General features: G+C 41.6%; 2 protein-coding genes across 2 annotated transcripts; one reads left to right on the forward strand and one right to left on the reverse strand.

Moving 5' to 3' along the window:
• Positions 1-14: 14 nt before the first annotated feature.
• On the forward strand, positions 15-18,838 carry LOC118407803. The gene is made up of 5 exons (XM_035808336.1): positions 15-1,011; positions 2,649-2,805; positions 3,786-4,031; positions 17,269-17,386; positions 18,043-18,838. The coding sequence occupies exons 1-5, from the start codon at positions 938-940 to the stop codon at positions 18,816-18,818; spliced, it is 1,371 nt and encodes a 456-aa protein (XP_035664229.1). The 5' UTR covers positions 15-937; the 3' UTR covers positions 18,819-18,838.
• Positions 18,839-19,267: 429 nt separating this feature from the next.
• Positions 19,268-21,821, reverse strand: LOC118407793 (galactose-3-O-sulfotransferase 2-like). The gene is made up of 4 exons (XM_035808326.1): positions 21,777-21,821; positions 21,189-21,467; positions 20,490-20,663; positions 19,268-19,944 (listed from the first exon to the last, which is right to left on the reverse strand). The coding sequence occupies exons 1-4, from the start codon at positions 21,819-21,821 to the stop codon at positions 19,765-19,767; spliced, it is 678 nt and encodes a 225-aa protein (XP_035664219.1). The 3' UTR covers positions 19,268-19,764.
• Positions 21,822-22,277: the final 456 nt, after the last annotated feature.

The raw sequence follows: 22,277 nt of genomic DNA on the forward strand, positions 1-22,277 counted from the left end.
AGGCTCAGGTTTAATGATATCACAGTAGTAAAGCTAATCTAACAAGGTCTATTGCTACATGTATGTAGGCTTCTTTTTTACATTCATGCAGCATTCCTACAACACGTCATACAATTTCTTGGCATCATACTAGAAATAAGGACAAAATTATCACAGAAAAATTGCCGTTTACGTTAACCAAACAAAAATTCTGTGCCTGGATAGTGTTCAGCACCAAGGACAGGAGTGTTTGTGTGTGAGGGGGTGTATTTGAATAGCACCAAGGAATGAACGTTTGCTTGTGTGTACATGTGTGTACACATGACGCTTACTTGCGTCTTTTTGCCCCTGTCTGATAATTATTTAGGAAGTATGAAACTCTCAAGCGATCACCAACTTTGAAACTGGCAAGCGATCAACAACTGTTGTCAAGTGATAAGAGGCTTCTGCCAGAGCCCCCTATGTCTGTGTATCAGAAGCGCCGCCTTGCAATCCTTTTTATAAGTGCAGTCAGGCATCGTGTTGAAAGCCACTTTGTTGTGCGCATTCTTTAGAAATTATAAAAGTTGATGATAGACTGCTCATCGTCTTTAATATATTATACCGGGATTCGCCAAGCAAGAACTTAATAGAACTGAAATTTTCTATCATCAAGCATCACCTACCATTTGACCAAAAGCATCACCTACAAGTGTTCACGAGAACTGCGATATAAGCGGCCAGGCGTCGTCTGAAACACCACAATTTCCAAGAACCTGCTCCTCTGACCTTCATACGCAAATACTCGCACGTCAGGTTGGTCACAATGGAAAATTGGTACAAACCGCAAAATTGTCGCAATTTGGCGCGGTCGACTGAGACATCCGCTTACCTCAGGATCCACCGTCTGGTAGTCTCCACATATTTACATAAGTGGGCGGTACTTGATATCTCATTCACATGGCTAGAATAACTCCCAATGTGCAAAACAAACGGTCTCCTTTTACCTTTGTGTTTAGAGACAGAAGGCAGGACAGCAACTAGACGCTTCAGGTAAGGACTGCACGATTTAACTTGTAATCAACTCTTTGTATTAATCGTATTCAACAAGATATTTGCACCCGTCATAAGAGCATGAAACGAACGTTAACCATTCGGACTTTTACTTCACGAGATCATCGGAGATGGTTACAGATGGTAATTAAATTGAAGCATAAGCTTACTTCATTTACTCTTTCTCATCTTCTCACCATTTTTATTAGGTTTCGTTCAGACCCCTGTAGTGCCTAGTTGCATATAGGGCAGCAAGTTTCTTTGCTGTTATTTTTACGAGAAGGGTTTGCTTGCCCTTCTTACTTATCGTGTTTATCTACGAACACAGCACCGCCATTTTACGTCCTTCCGAAAGCCCTTCCCAGAAAATGAACCAGGGTCTCCCAGGTATCCACTATTCTCAACCGGAGCTCAACTGTGAGGCCGCCACCAGTTGAGCTGAAGGAACATTTACCTTTGTTAACATTAATTGTTTTGTGGTATTACCTACAACAGATAGAAAGTTTTGATTATCACCTTTAACCAAAGCTTGATGGTGTACTAGTAGTTAGATTGTCCATGGCACACCTGACAACTTGCATTCTTGCACTTCCAGTTTGATAGAAGCACATGCAGAAAAGATGGAAAATGATCAGCAGTTTTAGTTGTTGACCTACCTACTTAATCTGGCACAAGTAAAGACAAATGCGGCCAGATTCCCTGTTGTATGGAAACTAAATGGTCGCGATACTGTCTGATACTGAGTGATGGAACTTACTGTCCATTCATGTTGTGAAATAAAGCAAATTTCAGATTTTGTGGCAAAAAATAAGAGCCTGTATCTGTGAAGGTAGACATGTTTTGATACCACAGATCAGGTGCGTGGGAATGTTTGGATTAGGTACGCTTTGTAATGATATCATGTGGCACTGTTTTTTTGTGGCACGGGAGAATTTACATACCCGGTCATCACTGTTGTGGAAACCTGTGATACGAAACTTACATTTTTCTGTATTTTCATATGATGATATCATAGCCAATAGATAGTAAACCATCGTGGTCATCTGTACAAAACTACATCTTTTAATTTCTGTCTAGTTTCTGACACCAATATAATATCGATTTCAGCTCTATGCAATTACAAAACGTAAAGGCACTCATGATATAATCATGAGTTTATTTGCAAAATTATGCCCGAGGGCTAATTGCACGTACAGTCATAAAACAAGAGTAGAGTCATTCAGTACATAGCATTGGTTTCTATTCTACTACAAGGTGCTAAGTTTACTATTGTTGGGTTTGACTTCTTCTTTGAAGGCAGTGGTTAATGAATTCTCCCACTTTCTGCAAATTAAGTGGGATTTGTGATTTGAGTAAAAATGTAGTCTTTTGCTGATCTCCTAAATGGTTAAAGCTCGGTGAAAATGAGGCAACATTTTGATATAATCTGTTTCTTTCGGCCTCGTAGTGAGGTCACTGACTAATGAAGTGCGTTTCATTTTCCACTGCATTCATTGGGCAATATTTACATAATCTATCGTGAACAGGTAGCTTTCTATAACGACCCCTTTCTATTTCTAATGGGTGCGCACTAATTCTTATTTTACATATGGCAGATCGTTCATCAAAAGCCACCGTACTTTTGACTGTTCTTTCAGTAACACAGTACAGGCTCACGTGGTTTCGGGAGAAGGACCTTTGACGATCATGGATGTATTCACAGTGGACACAGTCATTGCAGTACTAAGTGCAGCTGCTATCGTTGTCTACTTCCTGCGCTCTCAACGAACCCCACATTCGTCGTCTTGGCCCAAGGTGTGTTGGTCTTCATTAAAAGCCAAAAATCCCAAAACAGTCACGCTAATTTTGATAAGAAAGTCTAGAATTGGAGTACATAACTTTTTTTCTGGGACAATTCATGATGCATTCCAAGTTTTACAGAGAGATATCTCAACTTTTTTCCGGGGAGGGAGATCGTAGCGAATCGCTTCCAAAAATCAATAAATCAATCAGATAAAATTAATATCTCGTTACCTGACTTGTTTTCTTTGCTATTCTCATAAAGTTTACGTATTTTAAGTACGCATGCACAGTGAAATGCATTGTGGGCAATATGTCAAAAGTTGACGGCCCTTAACTTCTTGACATTTTTTGGCTCATCCATTGTCTCTTCTCCTACAGCAATGCCGAGATGTGTTTCGGTCTTGTCTTTGACCTTGGCCTTTGACATTTGCTGCAAATTCGTACTTAGAACCGTGAAACTCCTTATTGCATCATGTTTGAACGATTCTGCGCAGGGGTGGGTAGCGGTACGGTGTACCGGTACAAAACCGTTTTCTTGTTGCATGCAAAACCGGACCTAAAATAAAACAGTAGACCGGATGTTGGAGCGATTCGAAAATGAACATACTGTCCCGGCAAGCGTTCACGTGTTTAGAGGCCTACAGATCCTGGAAAAGAAGAAGAGCGAAGTAGAGGAGAGTTGATGGTCATTTTGCACCATGTACCTGTCAAACTTGGTCTAAAGCAGAGGCAGTTAGTGTTGTTTACATGACTAGGATAGGCTTTTAAAACGTTTTTAGTATCACCCATTCACAAGTTCACATATAATTAGGTCCTGGACCTGATCCTTTGGACCTGGGCTGTACCTGTACCTGAATTCTCTGTACCGGTACCCACCCCTAATTCTGCGTACTCTTGTTCCAATAAAAGTGAACCACGCATGATCTTGATGACATTATCGGGCAATGTGTCAAATATATTCTTTTGTTTGGTCTTTTCTACCTATTATTTAGACTAAGCAACCTCTGGCGTACATTCGGAAGGTGATACCGAAGAAAGTAAGATTACAGATGCCTCTCAACTCCCTTAACGACTTCATACCGGTGGGGGAAGCGACAGCGGTCCATGACGTGGTGCAATTATTTGCTCATCGTGGGAACGAGTTTTCTGTTTACAGTATAGACTGGGAACAAGAGGTGGTCGTGCTCATCCGACCCGTGGATGGTGCGGATTTGAAGGCACATCCGTTCTTTCTTGAGGTTTGTACTATTTTTTTATCAATTCTGCATGTGCAGAGACTTAACTGTTCGATTGCAAACAGGGTAGCGTAGGAAGCCGGTATTCGATTTTATGTGGCCGAAATGGGTACTAGTATAATTTTTTCGGACATATCATGTAGATTAAAGTACAGTATCCAGATACCAGATAAATGTACAGGTGTCCTGGACTTTTTCAAGAACTTCAAGGTTTGCGCGATAGGAGTGGGGATAGGAGTTGCAGAAGAACTCTGACTCGATGACTTGATGCATGCAAATTTTGCATGTAATTGAGGTGACCCGTCCTTCGGTGTATACGATGTCCCAAGGTATGGTCTGTTAGTTATTCACACTGCACGATCATTGGTCAGCCGAAATCATGTGATCAAATAATACCATATAAGGCGGCGTGCATAATCCCTTCTGCCATTCTCCCGGAGACATCCGCAGCAAGAAGACACAAGCAGGGTCGTGTTGGCAGCAGTGCAGAGAAACCCTACGCCACGTGTACTGACGAGGCAGAGTTTAGCACAGTTTCCACCTGAAAGGTTTGGGGTGTCGCAGTGGTAACATTTTGTGCAGGGATTTGTCTTTTTCGCATTTTGCTGTCAATTTGTTCCTCGTTTGAGTTGTCGGCGAGAATGTGGATGGTGGGCGCACATGGGGCTGATTTGCATTTCTGAGGTAGTGTGCTGTCTAGATTTGGGTCTCCGGGTGGGTTTATCACGTATTCAGTATGGTAGCTGGGTGGACAATTCAAGTCGAGCTTCCCGTGCGTCCACGACGTTGCCCGATCTAGCTTCGCGTGGCGGAAGCTTGCTTGGGTTGGGGGTAGCGCTGCATTTGAGCGGAATGCAGCAAAGTCTAACGTGTGGTGTTCTTATGTCGTTATCAAACTGTAGATCTTCACAGAAGTCGACAATTATTTCATACACAGAGGAGAGGACAACGACGACAACATGATAACAACGACGACAACCCAAGCAGGTAGACGGACATGGGAATCATGGCAACGACAGCTACCACAATAACTCACAGCGATTTTGCCGCCAGAGTTACCATCCTACAGGAGCAGAGAGCGGCGCCATAAAATTTGCATGTGGATGGGACGTCGGTAGATTTTGCACACGTGGCGCGCGTATGCACCTGGTTGATTGAGTTAGTACTGCTCGAAGAAACCAGCTCGTGACGTCGGCTGCTTTGCTGTTGGTCCCCTTACGCACGGGCGTGAGCTCTGACTACAGCAGTTTGCAGCGAGCACACTGGGTGTGCTGAGATTGGATATCTTGCGTCTGGGACGTAAGTTATGCTGCTGCTTAGGCCTTAGTTTTGACTATGGCAGTTTGCAGCGAGCACACTGGGTGTGCTGAGATTGGATATCTTGCGTCGGGGACGTAAGTTATGCTGCTGCTTAGGCCTTAGCTTTGACTATGGCAGTTTGCAGCGAGCACACTGGGTGTGCTGAGATTGGATATCTTGCGTCTGGGACGTAAGTTATGCTGCTGCTTAGGCCTTAGCTTTGACTATGGCAGTTTGCAGCGAGCACACTGGGTGTGCTGAGATTGGATATCTTGCGTCTGGGACGCTATATCAGTTTTATCACACCGGGTGTGCAGAGGTTGGATAATCTCACGTCACACAAGATATGTGGTACGTAATGAACGTGAGACAAGAGTTTCACAGGCGTTACGTGCTGGAGGCAAGTCATCCACAATAGGCTTACGTGAATGAAAGTGTCGGCGACCGTGCCGGCATTCATATGATGGATATAAGGGCTACGTGAATGAAATTGACGTATTTAGTGTGTTAGGTGAGCAATTTGGCAATGGCAGGATTGATACAATTGGTATCGAGGTGTATACCCAGGGGTATCAGCTGATAGACTTGGGCAGGCGCCACGATGCAGGTGTGTCAGGTTAATTAAGATATGAGTTCCCCGGTGACCATATTGGAGGTTAATTAAATTAATCAATGACATCGTCGTGTGCTGTACGAGAATGTGTTGTGATCTAACATGGCGCCGATGACTTCACAGAGGGAGTGAGGTCTGTATATATGCATATCTTATTGTTACGTAGGAGGTCACAACCTCAGGAGTTCAGAGGTCATTAAATCTTTGCTGACGACATCGCCTTTATAGAGAATAGTGAAGAGGAGCTACAACAAGTAACGAGACAATAGACGTCAGTCAGGGAGAGTCGGATTGAAAATCAATGCAAGGGAATGTGAGATCATGAGCATCAATACGGCCGCTCCACCAAACTTCAAATTTGATGACTAAGCACTCAAGGTGCATGTGACTTGGGAAGCACGATCACGTAAAAGGGACACAGTGTCTCGTGACTAGAAGTTCACTCGGCTCTGTGAGGACTTAACGTAGGGAAAAAGTCCTCATCGGTTGCATTGCAGAGTGCACGTATTGAAGAGTGATCTGGGATTGTTGAATGTGCCTATGTATAATTGCATGGTGAGCAAGGTATATTAGATATGGGTCTTGGGACAAATGTTGGAAACTAGGTTGCCCGTAATAAACCTCTCACCATTCACCGCATAAGGGGACTTCGGAAAGGCCAATGATAGTTCACAGGCCTACACTGTGATCGCCGTACAAGTTTACACTATGGTATTCAAGAGAAACTAACATGTGTGATAAAGGAATTCGCAATGGGAGGGAGTGTGCTGTAAGACTACATATTGGAGAACTCTCAGAATGGTTTAGTGTCTTAACGTGTCATGTATTAGGTAAGAACGTATCTTGTCACTACTCCTCGGTGGACCTGTAATAGACGGGGTTATGAGATTAGAGAATACCATGGTTCAGACGTGGGCAGTTCGAGGATTTAGACCTGATATGGCTACTGTTATCTTGTCATTTAATTGGGTAGGCGGACTACTCTCTCTTGGCAGCCAGGGATTGATGTGCGAGAAGCTTACAATAGGCCGGGCTCAATCGCAAGGGTTTGGAGCGAGCTGCCAGTTGGCGCCACTCAAGTGACCTCAATAAGACAGTAATTGCCTCAGGTGTGGCAACTGTAGGTTTTGAACCACTCACAGCGCACGTGTGGTGGGTTCTTTGACGTGCCCGGGATATGGCTGTCCCCAGACAGGGGAACTCCATTAACGTCCTATCTGAGTGACGGCCCTAGCCGAAGCTAAGTACTCATTTTCACCTGAGAAAAGCCGTATAAAGTGCCTTTCCTAAGGGCACAAGTATGGTAACACGCAGACTTGGCAGATGACCTGGTTCTCCTCAGTGAAGACTTTTCAGTAAAGGGGAATTTAGTTGGGCTAAGTATAAGTAAGAAGAAAATAGAAGTAATGATACTTGAATTGACCAAGATGGAGCAGCGATACTGAAATTAGATAGGGAAATCTGCAAGAGGTTTCCCTAGGCATCACAGCCAACAAAAGAAAGGGTAGAAGCCTTTAAATTAGGAACAGAATGAGGCTTGGAGCTGCTACCTGTATAAAACGTAAGAGGGTATGGAAAGCCAGACACACTAAGCTGGGGAGTAAAATGCATATGTGCAATTCGTGTGTGCTTTCTACGGTATTGTATAGTGCAGAAACTTGGCAAACAATTACAGAAAGATAAGAGAAATACTTTGACACTGCAGACCAGAGGGGTTATTTGCCATTCAGTATTTTGAGACTGAGATGGCAACAATACATCTCAAACTAGAAAGGCCGACATTTGCTTAAGAGCAAATACAGCATATTTCAGCCATACCCCTTCCCACGCAACATTGGACTGTTCCAAATCACCCCTGCGCAAAAATGGAACATCCTCTTAACAGTACATTATCCCCCAAAGTGGACTGGTATTGTGAATTGATTCCAGGTAAAAACAGAGCTTGCTTCTATTTTTCAGAAAATGACAATAATCACACCTTCCATTCAGAAAATTTTCATCATGACTGAAAATTGTTGAATGACTTCATGTAATGTCATTAACAATTTTCTGTACGATAACTAGGTGTAAGTTTAAAAAAGTATAAGCTCCTTGTGATGTGGGTACATTTATTATTGCAGTGAACTTTTTTTTATTCAAGTAGGGCATACGATTTAATAATTATCAATCAGGTGCAGGTACTGTAGGAGCGTTTGTTTTCTTCAAGCTGTAAAACTGTTAAACTGTTTTACTTTGTATGCAATCAGCCATCGAGCCTATTCTTATTTTAGTTTAACAACTTCCTGCCAGACCCGGAAGATACGATTGAACCTTGTTCGAGGATTTATTTTCGTCTGTCTGGTCAGTCTGTTCATACCCTCGAGGCTGGCACTGAGAGTGTTTTATTGGGCTGAAACTCTGGCAGTTTAAAGTTACTTACAATTTAAATGTTCAACTTCAAAGTTTATGTCAAACAACAACAGCACTAGGAAATGTGGCCACTATAGACAGGTGGTCACTATAGAGAAAATGCTGATCTATTGACTAGGAGCCATGCGTTACACATGATCATTAATCATATAAACATTGCACAGGTAAGCCAATTGTTTAGATGTACAATTAAGTTCAAATAATTCTGAAGAGAAATATTGATGAGAAAATAATCATTCTCGCCACTGTCTAACTTATAATTACGTATCAAAACTAAACGCAGATTTTCTAACTAACGCACCTTTCCCCGACTTCATCAAAGGACCGCCGGCTATCAATCAAACACGGCTGTTGATTAGACTTAGAGCTTCAAACAGCCATGTGCTGTGTGCCAGTTGACAGCGAACTTCATGCTACGTGATGTTTTACATTGCTTGGACCTTCTTTCCTACAGCGGTGCTTCTACAAAATATTTAGACTGTAACACTGAGTCCCACATGTTTTATAGAATAGAATTTGACGCAGAACAGCATTTTTTGCTGGGTATTTTTCTTGAAACATGTTCGTGGGAATATCAGCGAGGCGGCGACGTAGGGATATCAGACCGTCAACAAAAGTCGCACGGCGGCTAACGGCGCATCGAAGATACTAGCGCTATAAATAAGCGCTTCAACTAAGGATGGCAACCCGTACAATATTTTTGTATACTGTTGAGCTAAGTAAAGTTTGTTGTTTATGAGGTTTTAGTTGTCTTTGAAGCTTTGACCCGAAATATTTTAAAGTCAAACTGCTGAAGAGAAGTAAGTGACTGCTACGATTATCGTAGATATGGCCCTAAAAAAACTGATAAAAGAAGCCTTCTCAATAGTCTAAAATGCAAGAGCTTCCGGGGGGGCTTCGCCCACCTGGGTCCCCCCCACACAGTGGCCCTGCCCCTGGACCCCGCCAGGGACATTCGGCGGCCCCCGGACCCCTGTCCGACGCTTTGAAAAAATCCTGGCGAGAAGTCTGTACGGCCTGAGTCTTCAAGTTAACGTATTGTGTGGTCCCGCTTATGAATATTAATTAGCCTTCGCTTTCCTCTTCGCTGATTGGCTGAACCACTAATTGAATTAACTCTTCCTGCCGGCTAGACGCAGGTGCAGATGTCGGCTCTGTGGGGTGAACGTCCGAAAGATCATGGCATGGAGAACGAAAGAAAACCAATTTCCCCTAAAAAAAGTGCTGTAATTAACACGGCACGAAAAACGGTATTTAAGGATGCTGAAACCATGCGTAATGTTGACGTATTTTCCTCCTTTACGGATCTATACACCACTTATACGAGTACGTAAATATTGCCTTTAAGTGGTCTTTCTGTAGGTCCGTGTTAGTCCTTATTTTCCGGTTTTCCCGTTGTCTTTCAGCAGCTTAAAGATGTCGTAAATGATTTTTAAAACCCCCTTAAAACTTGTTTAAAGTTCACGTTTATTTGATCTAAAGCCTCTTTACGTCTCATATACAATTGCATTAAGTGGATTATAACGTGTGTTTTAGTGCCTTTTCAGCAGCTTAAAGTTGCCATAAATACTTATTAAAACGCCCTTAAGATATGTTTAAACTTCACGTTTATTTGATCTAAAGCCTCTTTACGTCTCATATACGTGTACATTAAGAGGATTATAACGTGTGTTTAGGTGCCTTTTCAGCAGTTTAAAGTTTCCATAAATACTTATTAAAACGCCCTTAAGATATGTTTAAACTTCACGTTTATTTGATCTAAAGCCTCTTTACGTCTCATATACGTGTACATTAAGAGGATTATAACGTGTGTTTAGGTGCCTTTTCAGCAGTTTAAAGTTTCCATAAATACTTATTAAAACGCCCTTAAGACATGTTTAAACTTCACGTATATTTGATCTAAAGCCTGTTTACGTCTCATATACGTGTGCATTAAGTGGATTATAACGTGTGTTTAGCTGCCTTTTCAGCGCTAAAATTTGCCATAAATACCCATTATAACGCCCTTAAGACTTGTTTAAACTTCACGTTTATTTGATCTAAAGCCTGTTTACGTCTCATATACGTGTTCATTAAGTGGATTATAACGTGTGTTTAGGTGCCTTTTCAGCAGCTTAAATTTGCCATAAATACTTATTAAAACGCCCTTAATACATGTTTAAAATTCACGTTTATTTGATCTAAAGCCTATTTACGTCTCATATACGTGTGAATTAAGAGGATTTAATGTGTCTATATTTTTCTTTTTAGCAGCTTAAAGTTGTCATAAATACGTACCAAAACACCCTTAAGACATGTTTAAAGTTCCCTCTGTACGTCTCATATACGTGTGCATTAAGGTGTGGATAAGTGCCATTTTAGGAGAATAATCATTGGCACATTTCAAAGCAAGAAAATACAATGGGTGAAACTTTAAAATTTTATTGAATTACGAGAAAATATTACATGGAAAAGTAAAAAAAAACCTACAGCCTACTAGGTATTTGTGGCCTTTCATTCTGATGTAGTCGGCAGTTGAAACAATCACAACGGTTGCGCAATTCCGTGCAGCAGTCCACAGTCCCATTTCCAGTGTCGGGTGAAGCGTCTCGGCGTAAGTTAAAAAGAGCACACATGTACAGTTCCATCTGGTCACCACAGGAATAAGAATCCGGTAAGATCTAGAGGATCCTAGAGTAGTGGCCGATATGACTCGTGTTGTTGGATGGTCCTGGATTCTGTGAACGCGAAACATGTTCAGCTTGCAGTGTCGGCTTCTATTAATCCGGATGGTGCAAGGGCCGTGATTTCCATTCTGTGTCGATTTCCAACAACAACAGCTTGTACAGAATGATAGCCACCTCGTATCTTTGAGTCAAATTCCGTCACCGGGGGTCCTAGGCGGTAAAAGAGGTGTCGCGGCCACAACTTGCGGGCTAGAGCAGGCCCAAACTTTCTTCAATACTTCTCTTAAAAAATGAACGCCTGGAAAATAACCGCTCCTTGTCGTACGTATGGCCCGTAAATTTGAACCCCCCACTCTTTTCTGCCATTGGATACATCCTATGACATGACACAGCTGTGCCACAGACGGACCAAGGAAGTTCAACCTCCTTGGACGGACGGAGGCGTGCGCCCCATGGCGAGTACGAAATAACGCTGAATAAATTTACATCTTGCCTGCCCAAACAAACACGAGCAACACGAGAAGACACCGCCTGTGTGCACAAACTGTTCTTTCTCGACGCTTGCTTGTAGATAAAGAAATAAACATATTTCGTACATTTACCTGTAGTAAGAACTGCTTGCCGTTTTATAGAGAAAACACAACTGACTGCACAAAACGGTATACCTACTACATCCTTATTCTTCAAGCAGAGGTTGAGTCTCGGAGATATTCATAGCAGTAGTCGGGATTTCTACCGTCTCTTAGCTCGAGTGTCAACATGCCACAAAGAAAACCTCACCCTGATTTAGACCCTGGAATTTCAGAACTTATATGCGGTATAAAATAAAAAGGAAAGGGTCTCCTCCTGTTCGCATAAACTGCGCTTCAAACATGCCGTATGTTCAGCAGAAAAAGGCACCGTTTCATAAAACCTTTGAGACGGTATTAGCTAATAGATAAAACGGGGGTAGTACCCCCAAGTTTGCTTAAGCTACGCGGATTCAAAGATTAAACATGTCGTATGTTCAACAGAAATACGCAACATTTCATATACGTCTTGGCAACATATAAGCTAAACGGGGGAGGTCTTCCCTAGTTCACTTAAACTGCGCGGATTCAAAGATTAAATATGTCGTATGTTTTACAGAAATACGCAACATTTCATATACGTTTTGGCAGCATATAAGCTAAACGGGGAAGGTCTCCCCTAGTTCGCTTAAACTGCGCGGATTCAAAGATTAAACTTGTTGTATGTTTTACAGAAATACGCAACATTTCATATACGTCTTGACAACATAAAAGCTAAACGGGGGAGGTCTCCCCTAGTTCGCTTAAACTGCGCGGATTCAAAGATTAAACATGTCGTATGTTCAACAGAAATACGCAACATTTCACATACGTCTTGGCAACATATAAGCTAAACGGGGGAGGTCTCCCCTAGTTCGCTTAAACTGCGCGGATTCAAAGATTAAATATTTCGTATGTTTTACAGAAATACGCAACATTTCATATACGTTTTGGCAGCATATAAGCTAAACGGGAGAGGTCTCCCCTAGTTCGCTTAAACTGCGCGGATTCAAAGATTAAACTTGTTGTATGTTTTACAGAAATACGCAACATTTCATATACGTCTTGACAACATAAAAGCTAAACGGGGGAGGTCTCCCCTTGTTCGCTTAAACTGCGTGGATTCAAAGATTAAACATGTCGTATGTTTTACAGAAATACGCAACATTTCATATACGTCTTGGCAACATATAAGCTAAACAAGGTAGGTCTCCCCTAGTTCGCTTAAACTGCGCGGATTCAAAAATTAAACATGTCGTATGTTCAACAGAAATACGCAACATTTCATATACGTTTTGGCAGCATATAAGCTAAACGGGGGAGGTCTCCCCTAGTTCGCTTAAACTGCGCGGATTCAAACATTTAACTTGTTGTATGTTTTACAGAAATACGCAACATTTCATATACGTCTTGACAACATAAAAGCTAAACGGGGGAGGTCTCCCCTAGTTCGCTTAAACTGCGCGGATTCAAACATTTAACTTGTTGTATGTTTTACAGAAATACGCAACATTTCATATACGTCTTGACAACATATAAGCTAAACGGGGGAGGTCTCCCCTAGTTCGCTTAAACTGCGCGGATTCAAAGATTAAACTTGTTGTATGTTTTACAGAAATACGCAACATTTCATATACGTTTTGGCAGCATGTAAGCTAAACGGGGGAGGTGTCCCCTAGTTCGCTTAAACTGCGCGGATTCAAAGATTAAACTTGTTGTATGTTTTACAGAAATACGCAACATTTCATATACGTTTTGGCAGCATATAAGCTAAACGGGGGAGGTCTCCCCTAGTTCGCTTAAACTGCGCGGATTCAAAAATTAAACATGTCGTATGTTCAAATGAAATACGCAACATTTCATATACGTTTTGGCAACATATAAGCTAAACGGGGGAGGTCTCCCCTAGTTCGCTTAAACTGCGCGGATTCAAAAATTAAACATGTCGTATGTTCAAATGAAATACGCAACATTTCATATACGGCTTACCAAATATATTAACGGGGGAGGTCTTCCCTTCTTTGCGTAAATGACGGTTCGAAATAAATTATATATATGGCATGCATTCTTCGGTCAATATTGACCATGGTATACGCAACATCTCATATAATGTAAAATAGCGCATATAAGCTAACCATGAGAGGTTTTCCCCTGTTCGAATTAAACCTTGCGCACAGAAAGTTTGAATACGTCAAATGCTTTCGGAATAGCTAAAAAACACAGAAGATTATTTTATTTGACTTTGTATTGTATTGTATTTGTATTTGCTGAGGTATAAACATAACATTTTGTACCAGAAAGCGCAATGATTTTCAGTTTTGACTGTTATAAAACAGATGACGCAATGTTTTATCTAACACCAGACAAAGGCTTATTACATTTGACTTAGCCGGTTAACATGTATTTTGTAACAGATCTAGAGAAACGGTATTTGTCCGTTTTGACAGAAAATATTTTTGAGACATTTAAGTTGTCTCTTCGGCATACTAAAATACATGTAAAATTCACGTAAAGAAACACAACAGGTTAAGTTAGATTTACAAACGCTGAAATCTTCCATAAATGCCAAATGTATGTTTCCGATGCCTTTAATATATTTTAAAATCTGCTGAAATATTTCTCCGCCTTTAAGGGCTTTATACGTATCTCTGAAACTTTGCTTAAAAAGTTGTTTTCGTGCTGTGTAAGCCTTTTACAGTACTTTAAGCCAAAAATTTTACTTGGATCATTTTACCAACTATCTTATGCCTATCTATACCAAATGTTACTCATACCAGGGTACAGGGGTGCAAAATATACCGTTATAAGACCGTCAACAACAGTCGCACGGAGCTAACAGCGCAGCGAAAATACCATCGCTAGCGTTTCAACTCCGGATAACAAGTTATAAGTACTGTTGAACTCAGTAACATTAAAGTTTGTTTTTAGCTAAACTCCTGAAGAGAAGTTAAGTGACTGCTGCGATTATCATAGATATGCCCCTATAGGCCTACGAACTGATACAATATAAAGCCTTCTAAATAGTGTAAAATGCGAGAGCCTTAGGCGGGCTTCGCTCCCCCTGGCGGGAACACTGCTATATACGGGATCATGAGGCCCCGCTTATGAATATTAATTAGCCTTTGGCCTCCTCTTCGCTGATTGGCTAGGTCTTTGATTCAATCAACTCTCCGGCTGACGCGCACAGGTGTGGCTCTGTGCGGGGTCACGGAAGGTCACGTCAGGAGGCCAAAAGAAAACAAATTTCCCCTCAGAAAAGTGCCAAAATTAATCATTTTAAAGTTGTTTATGTCAAAAATTTGACTTGAATCTTGTTACCAAGTATCTAATGCCTATCTATACCAAATTTCAGGTCATTTAATTGTAATACCAGGGTACAGGAGCCAAAAGTGTCCTTTTTTGGTCAAAAATTGGCCAAAAATCGCAAAAATAAGCATTTTGTTGCACTGTACACCAAAAGTGTTATTGAATTTATATGAAGGTATTATCAAGGCACATCTGTATCAAATTTCAGCTCATTCGGTTGCAATACCAAGGTACAGGAGCCAAAAGTGTCCTTTTTTGGTCAAAAATTGGTAAAAAAAATCGCAAAAATAAGCATTTTGTTGTACTGTACACCAAAAGTGTTATTGAATTTATATGGGGGCATTATCAAGGCACATCTCTGTCAAATTTCAGCTCATTTGGTTGTAATACCAGGGTACAGGGGCCAAAAGTGTCCTTTTTTGGTCAAAAATTGGTCAAAAAATCGCAAAAATAAGCATTTTGTTGTACTGTACACCAAAAGTGTTATCGAATTTATATGGGGGCATTATCAAGGCACATCTCTGTCAAATTTCAGCTCATTTGGTTGTAATACCAGGGTACAGGGGCCAAAATATACAGTTTTGGTCTATAATTGACCAAAAAAATCTCAATAAAATCATTTTAGAGGCAGATATGAAAAAACTGAGAAAAAAGCATCAAGGTATTGGCCCATTCTACCCCTGTGCCAAATTTCAGGTCATTCGGTCCAGGAACGGCAGAGATGAATCACTTTGAAGATTTGACAGGAGAAAGAAGAAAGAAAGAAAGAAACATTACGAATACAATATATTTCACCATACTATGTATGGCTGAAATATAACTAGGAAGTTGGCCGAGGAACAGTGCAGCCAATCCTGTCTACATGGGTTCGCAAAGCACGGGTGCGGTGGTGGCGGTGCATGATGGTCGAGTGAGTAAGGGGATAAGAATGGGGATAATAAGGAAGGGTGTAATGAGGAAGGGGATAATGAGGATGGGGAGAGATACTTTCATGTGAAAGTATAGGAAAGGGGTGATTATGCCTATTGCAGGACACTGGGAGGAGCCAGCGCGACGGAGGCACTGCCCCCATCACTAATGAGGATGATCCAATGATTGTCAGTGTGGATACTTTGCTATTCACACTGCACGATCATTGGTCAGCCGAAATCATGTGATCAAATAATACCATATAAGGCGGCGTGCATAATCCCTTCTGCCATTCTCCCGGAGACATCCGCAGCTCAGAAGTGCAAGGTGGGGCAGACCTGGCACATGAACAGGTGACAATGAAAGAAAGAGCGGATGAATAACACTATGCAAGACGGGTGTATAATCCATACTGGCTTTCATCTGGATAAATCCATAATACTAGTGCCGAAGAGCAAAGTGGGGCCGACCTGCAGCGAGTGGGAAAAGTGGATAGAACGTTGTGAGGAGGGGAAGCGCTTTTCTTTCCCCACCCACCCGCCCTTATAGCCATTGCTGGGACTCGGCTTCCACCGCGCGACTTCGGCACTGCCCCCATCACTAATGAGGATGATCCAATGATTGTCAGTGTGGATACTTTGCTAACCATCCAATGAGCAAAGCGAATGTAGGTAAATCTGCAAATAAGGACATTATTCATCAATATTCCCTTTTTGACCCCAACTATACACATGGTACAACCATCAGTGGTCAGTGTGGAGTAATAGTTGCCGGGGGTTATAGAAGGTGTGGTTATAGGAGAAAATAGAGTCAACGTCGTCTGGCTATATGATAAGATATGGTACAGCTGAATCTGGATACTGGATAAGTGTAGCTTATACAGTAATGAGGACTTTTTGTTACGTAGTACAGAACGATATATGGTGATGTTGATAACTGGGTTGAGGGCTAGGGTTCGGATACGTGCAGTTTTCCACAATACTTTGACGCTATCTTATACACCTTTCTCACGCAGCGGCCATGATAGATCGAAAACGAATTCAATGAGGCAAACAAAAGACTGTCCATCATAATTAGCAGTTCAACCAATGATAGCATGGAAATTAGAAAATCGACCAATAAGAGAATGGCTACATGTCCGTGAAATATTTGCATTATCATGTTTTTATTTTGCATCTCTTAAGGGACTATATGGGATCAGTCTATGCTATTCTAAATTGATATATCTGTTGATGTATAACATTATATAGTTATAATATTCATTATTTGATTTTATATTGTGAAAATTTGTGTGGAGAAATTTGGGGGGAAACTAAATAAGAGCTGATTCTAGGAATAAGTTTTGTCTGCTTGCCTCATTGACCTCTTCTTCGGTCATGGCCGCCGCGTGAGAAAGGTGTATTTAATTTCATGTAAAATGATGGAATGAGATTATTCATATCACGTGTCAGTCATCACAATACATATGGTAACATGATCTCTATGTAAAGGCTCAGAGACAAAACGCAGCCGAGGTTCTCTGTGTTCCACTGGAGCGACTCCAGGAGGTAGCGAGCGCCGTAACTGACGAGGTTGCGCATGTGCAGGAAATCTTCATCTTCCATACAGGTAACGCAAAGGAGTGCAATTGGTCGTTTGGGCTATTCTGGAAAAAAAACATGCAAGAGAAAAAAACTTTTCCCTTGTTCCTTGTGTTGCACAAGTCATCCCCATAAACCATGTTTTCTAAATTTCATAGCATCTTCGATCTCATTTTACATAAACAGTTGTATAGATTTTTGAGCCGCTGAGTTCGCCATTGTTAAGTCCACGGCCCTGGAGTCTATCAATGTGAAATCCATGGCCATGGACTCTACCATTGTTAAGTCCACTGCCTTTGAGTCCAGCAATGTGAAATCCACGGCCCTGGAGTCTTCCATTGTAAAGTCTACGGCTCTGGAGTCTTTTAGAGTCAAGAAGTTTGGAAGGCGTTTTAAACCAGTGTCTTTCTTTTTCAAACTTATAAAAGTCTTTACCATAGGACCTCCGACAATGATGAAAGTAAAGAAACATGGTTTTGTGTTATAAACTGTTCTCTAACTAAAAAAATTGGACTCACCGGAATTTTCACCTGACCCGCTTGTGATGAGTCCTCTGACCCAATCGCTGTGGACACGTGACATTCTGCACGTCGGACGTTAGCAATGGGTCAAGTGTTGTGGGGAATCAATGTCGCCCCCCGTCCCGGTTGATGTGTATATGTCTTATTTCTGTTTACTACACAGCCCGATGTGGATCGACTCTGGTAACGCGACTTGTAGAGGCCACTTCGGTAGCGCAGGCTATGAGTGAGCCTGAGGTGTTCTCCATCATATCCATGGCTCTCCTCCGACTAAAGCGCGGCCAGACTCCATCGCGTCCCAGCTGCCCCGAGGTTCTGTCAAATGACGAGTCTACCATAACTCTTCTGAGAAACGTCGTCACTTTGATGAACTATAACCTCGTGACGTCAGATCCACGTCACCGTCACATCATCTTTTATAAGATTAAGCCCGACAATATCCTCTTGGGTGACCTGATGGCTCGCGCCTTCCCGTTGGCCAAGACCGTCTTCCTGTACCGGAATGGTCTGGACGTTTCTGAATCCTTTGCTCGACTCGTCCTACATCAGAAGTACGTGCTTTATGTGGCTTTCTGGCTGATGATGCGCCTCGGTTTAAGAATTCGTGCGCTTCCCTTTCCTGACTTCTTGCGATGTTTCGGAGACAACCCGAAGTTCTCGACGGTGCGTCATCGCGGGACGGATTTGTTCTACATCTACACCAGGTGGGCCGGCGTGCTGCAGTGCGCCGCCGATCTGCAACGGCGGCAGCCCGGGTATTTCTTCCACGCCGTCATCTACTACTCATCCCTCGTTAACGACAAACGGAAGACGTTCAGTCTACTGATGGAGAAGCTGGGTTTGAAGTGGAGTCTACACGACCCAAGAGAAGACACAGATAAGATCGAGAAAGCATTGGTTCAGGACAGCCAAGCAGGAACCTCTATGTGTTCGAGGTGATGCTTCTCGTTTCTGCTAGATTCCTCGCGCGCGGATCGCACACTGATTTTGTAAGGTTCATTATATACGCCCGTTAAATTCTCTATCTATGAAAGGATAACAAGGTTCTACATTCCCAAGCAATACAATAAAATCTATGTCCTCCATTCACAACCAAGACATAAAATAACAGCTGACGTTTCGATAACGACCTGTCACCTTCCTCATAGCATTACTGACTTGTTCTATCTACACTGCAGCTAGGTGTCGCAATGCAAAGTATAGATTGTATTTGCGGTCCCAAGCGTAAAGTATTGACGCCTAGCAACAGTATGGAATAGACCCAGCCACTATTGGTTACCGAAATGTTAGCTGTGATTTTATATCCTAGTTGTGACGAAATATTTAACCTTGTGATTGTCCCACCTAATAAAAGTATATTTTTACGAACCCATGTATCAATATCACAGTGGGAGGAGACCCGGAGAGAAGTGGGCACTAGACGTTTCGTCGCGCTGGATGGGGCAGTGGGAACGAGAATACTTTGAGGAAGTCTGTCGCCATGCTGGGAACGAGATCACGGGCCCCGACTTTCTTCTGCCCGGTACCGTAGTGTAAAACTTCCATAATGCACCTGAAAAAATGGCTGAAGCTCTCTCAGGGCAGCAGAGTTTCTCTTCTACGACTTACCTGCCTGTAATCTGTAATCTGAAGCTTCCAGTGGACTCAAGTTTTAATAATTTCCTTCGTAAAGAGGAAATAAATAAAAGCTAACTTGGACCTTAAGCAATTACCATTTTGGAACATATAACGTTACTGCAAGTACTCGAATGGTTGAATATCTCTTTTTATTCATATATCCCTTTTTATTTTATTTTCTTCTCATCTTAGATTTTATGCACTTGAACAAAGGAATGAAATCAAATATGCGAATGCTGTATTTGCTCTCAAGCAATTGTAGGTCTTTCTAGTTTGTTTTTGTTTCTTTCTGCAATCCCTTCTCATAATTTGTTAGTTCAATCTTGTATTTGAAGGTTGGCCATCCTTTGATGATCGACCGTACATTCTCAATAGGCAGTACAATGCCCCAACGTCTCTCCTCTTTCCATGATGCCTTTTGTCGTATATCTCTCATCAGTATCCATTCCTGTGCATAAGGAAATAAAAATTACTGTAAGTTGATTTATTTTGAAAGGGGGTAATAGCGCTAGTTGTGGCGTCATGGTTTCGTAGAGGCGCAAAAAAACTAGCAATTTTCGTCAGCATGCTTAAACCTACATATGCAGTTCACAATTGTTGCCTTAAAGTCATAAAATAGCATACCATAAATTCGAATTACGTTTTATTCTTACAGTTTGGAAGATACCAAAATGCAAAATTTTCTGATTGCATTCAAAACAATAGTAGTAATGGAATTTGATTAGCATACAGGTGTTAGCACCTTCTGTATTCTTAGAAAATCTTTCTTGTTCAGAAGTACATGTTAACTTTCTTTCAATAGAAGAATGTAAAACGAAGCATATTTTATTTAGATAGGTGGTAGTTGCTATAAAACTGTGAACTGATCTTGTAGAATATGACTATGTAGAAGAAAATGCGGGAATGTTGGTTAGAATAAGTCTAGATTATGATATTTTGGAAATAAAGATACATTTACATTACGTTTGCATTTAGATCTACATTTGTACTTACCCGGGTCTTTATTCCTCTGCAATATTCCTTATCAACTACGAATTGTGGGCTCCAATTGGAAGCTTTCACAACGATGCTATGGTTGGACCTCTGTTTTAGATCTTCATGGCAGTACCAACTGATGTTCTTTTTCAGTTCCCTGTAGTAGTCGAGCTCTTTCTTAAAATCTGGTCCCTGCGTAGTTAACAAATTATCAACTTAAAAAAATAACCAAACAAAGGCCAAACTAGAGTATATTCTGACAGAGACTGTTACATAGCAAAAGTTTTCAATACGGTCAAATCTAAGCTGAAAAGTTCCCAAATTCTGGTGATTTTGAAGTTTGTTCGACGATGTTCAATTTGTATATCATTGACTTTTCGACCTTCACATATAAATCTTATCAATTGTTTGGTATTCATTAAACCGTGAAGTTGCCTTTTTTTAGAAGATCCAAACACAATAGTGCCACCTACAACGTAAAGACAGAAGTCAGAGGTAGTATTTTGCCCCGAAGTCAGGTAGCCATTTTTACACCTGGGTGAAGTGAGGAAGGTCGTGTAAGTGCCGGAATTCCCAAAGGGTACAACTTCGGCAGGTACGGCGAGTGTCGAACTAGATGTCCCGAGCCCAACACTCTACCAGTTACGTCACACACGACGCCTCAGATTTATTTCTTGAAATGACGATGATCCTAAGAATACTTTAGCGTGGACTTACCTGTGCTTCAATCTTTCGCCACAACGACCTGTTGAACGTGTCGTATAGAAGGTAATCCACGGCCTTCCACTTGCGAAGGTTGGTCATCTCCTCGGCGGTAGGGATGTAGGATTTGTAGGAGTAATTCCTGGCGTTTTTCGGAACGGTGTCGCACACGACATCTCGCGTCTCCCAGCACATCAGACGTCTCAGAAGAACCAAGGACTCGTCCAGGTGTTCCAGCAGCAAGACTAGCGTGAAGTCATGCTCTAATTCTTTGATGTATCTTTCAGCTGCCTCCTGGTTACAATTTGAAGTACACACGGGAACATTTTACTAACATTGATCACATCAGTTCATTGTATTTAACCCCGTTACCTCTAGTATGGAAGCTTTAATTTTTAACAAGCCGGAATTCAAAACTCTGGTAATTGATACATAAATCTATACCTTTCTATACTTCTGATTTTCACTCGTCTTTTTAAACATTTCTCATTATATGGAAGTTAGAGTTAGAATTGACGGATTATGGGGACGGATGTATTCAGAAAGTCTATAAAGTATCGATTGGTTCTATAGTTACTGCAAAAAAGATATATATTCTGGTACCATATCATCGGCTCCTTCAGTTGGGTAGCCCAAATCGAAGGCCATGTGGTTTCTAGTTCCGTCCCAGGTTGTATTGCAGAAGCGAAAGTAAGCCTCGGACATATTTTTGTACTTCCATGGCTCCCGAAGAAAGGTCTTGATGGGATTTACGGACGTGATCTTCAGTAACGCAGGAAGATTGTAAAAATGCATGCACGACTTCAGGTGACTGACAGGCTCGCGAATGAGAGCTGTTTAAAGGACACGAAAGAAGAGAAGAACACAAACATATCAACACTTGAAAGTTCATCTGTGTTGGAAGACGTAATTCTTGAATATGTTGAACTGTAATTTCCAACACAAAATTTAATTTAACCAAATTTTCGACTAGTAAGCTCCAGTCTTTGTCAATGAATGAAAAATCCACTGCTTCTCTGACGTCACATCATGCATAAGTGACTCGATTCCATCGAGCTCTGAAGTAGATGGCTTCTTTTGATCCCTAGCAAAAAAGTATGGTTT

Source organism: Branchiostoma floridae, unplaced genomic scaffold, assembly GCF_000003815.2.
Source record: "Branchiostoma floridae strain S238N-H82 unplaced genomic scaffold, Bfl_VNyyK Sc7u5tJ_1474, whole genome shotgun sequence".
NCBI lineage: Eukaryota > Metazoa > Chordata > Leptocardii > Amphioxiformes > Branchiostomatidae > Branchiostoma > Branchiostoma floridae.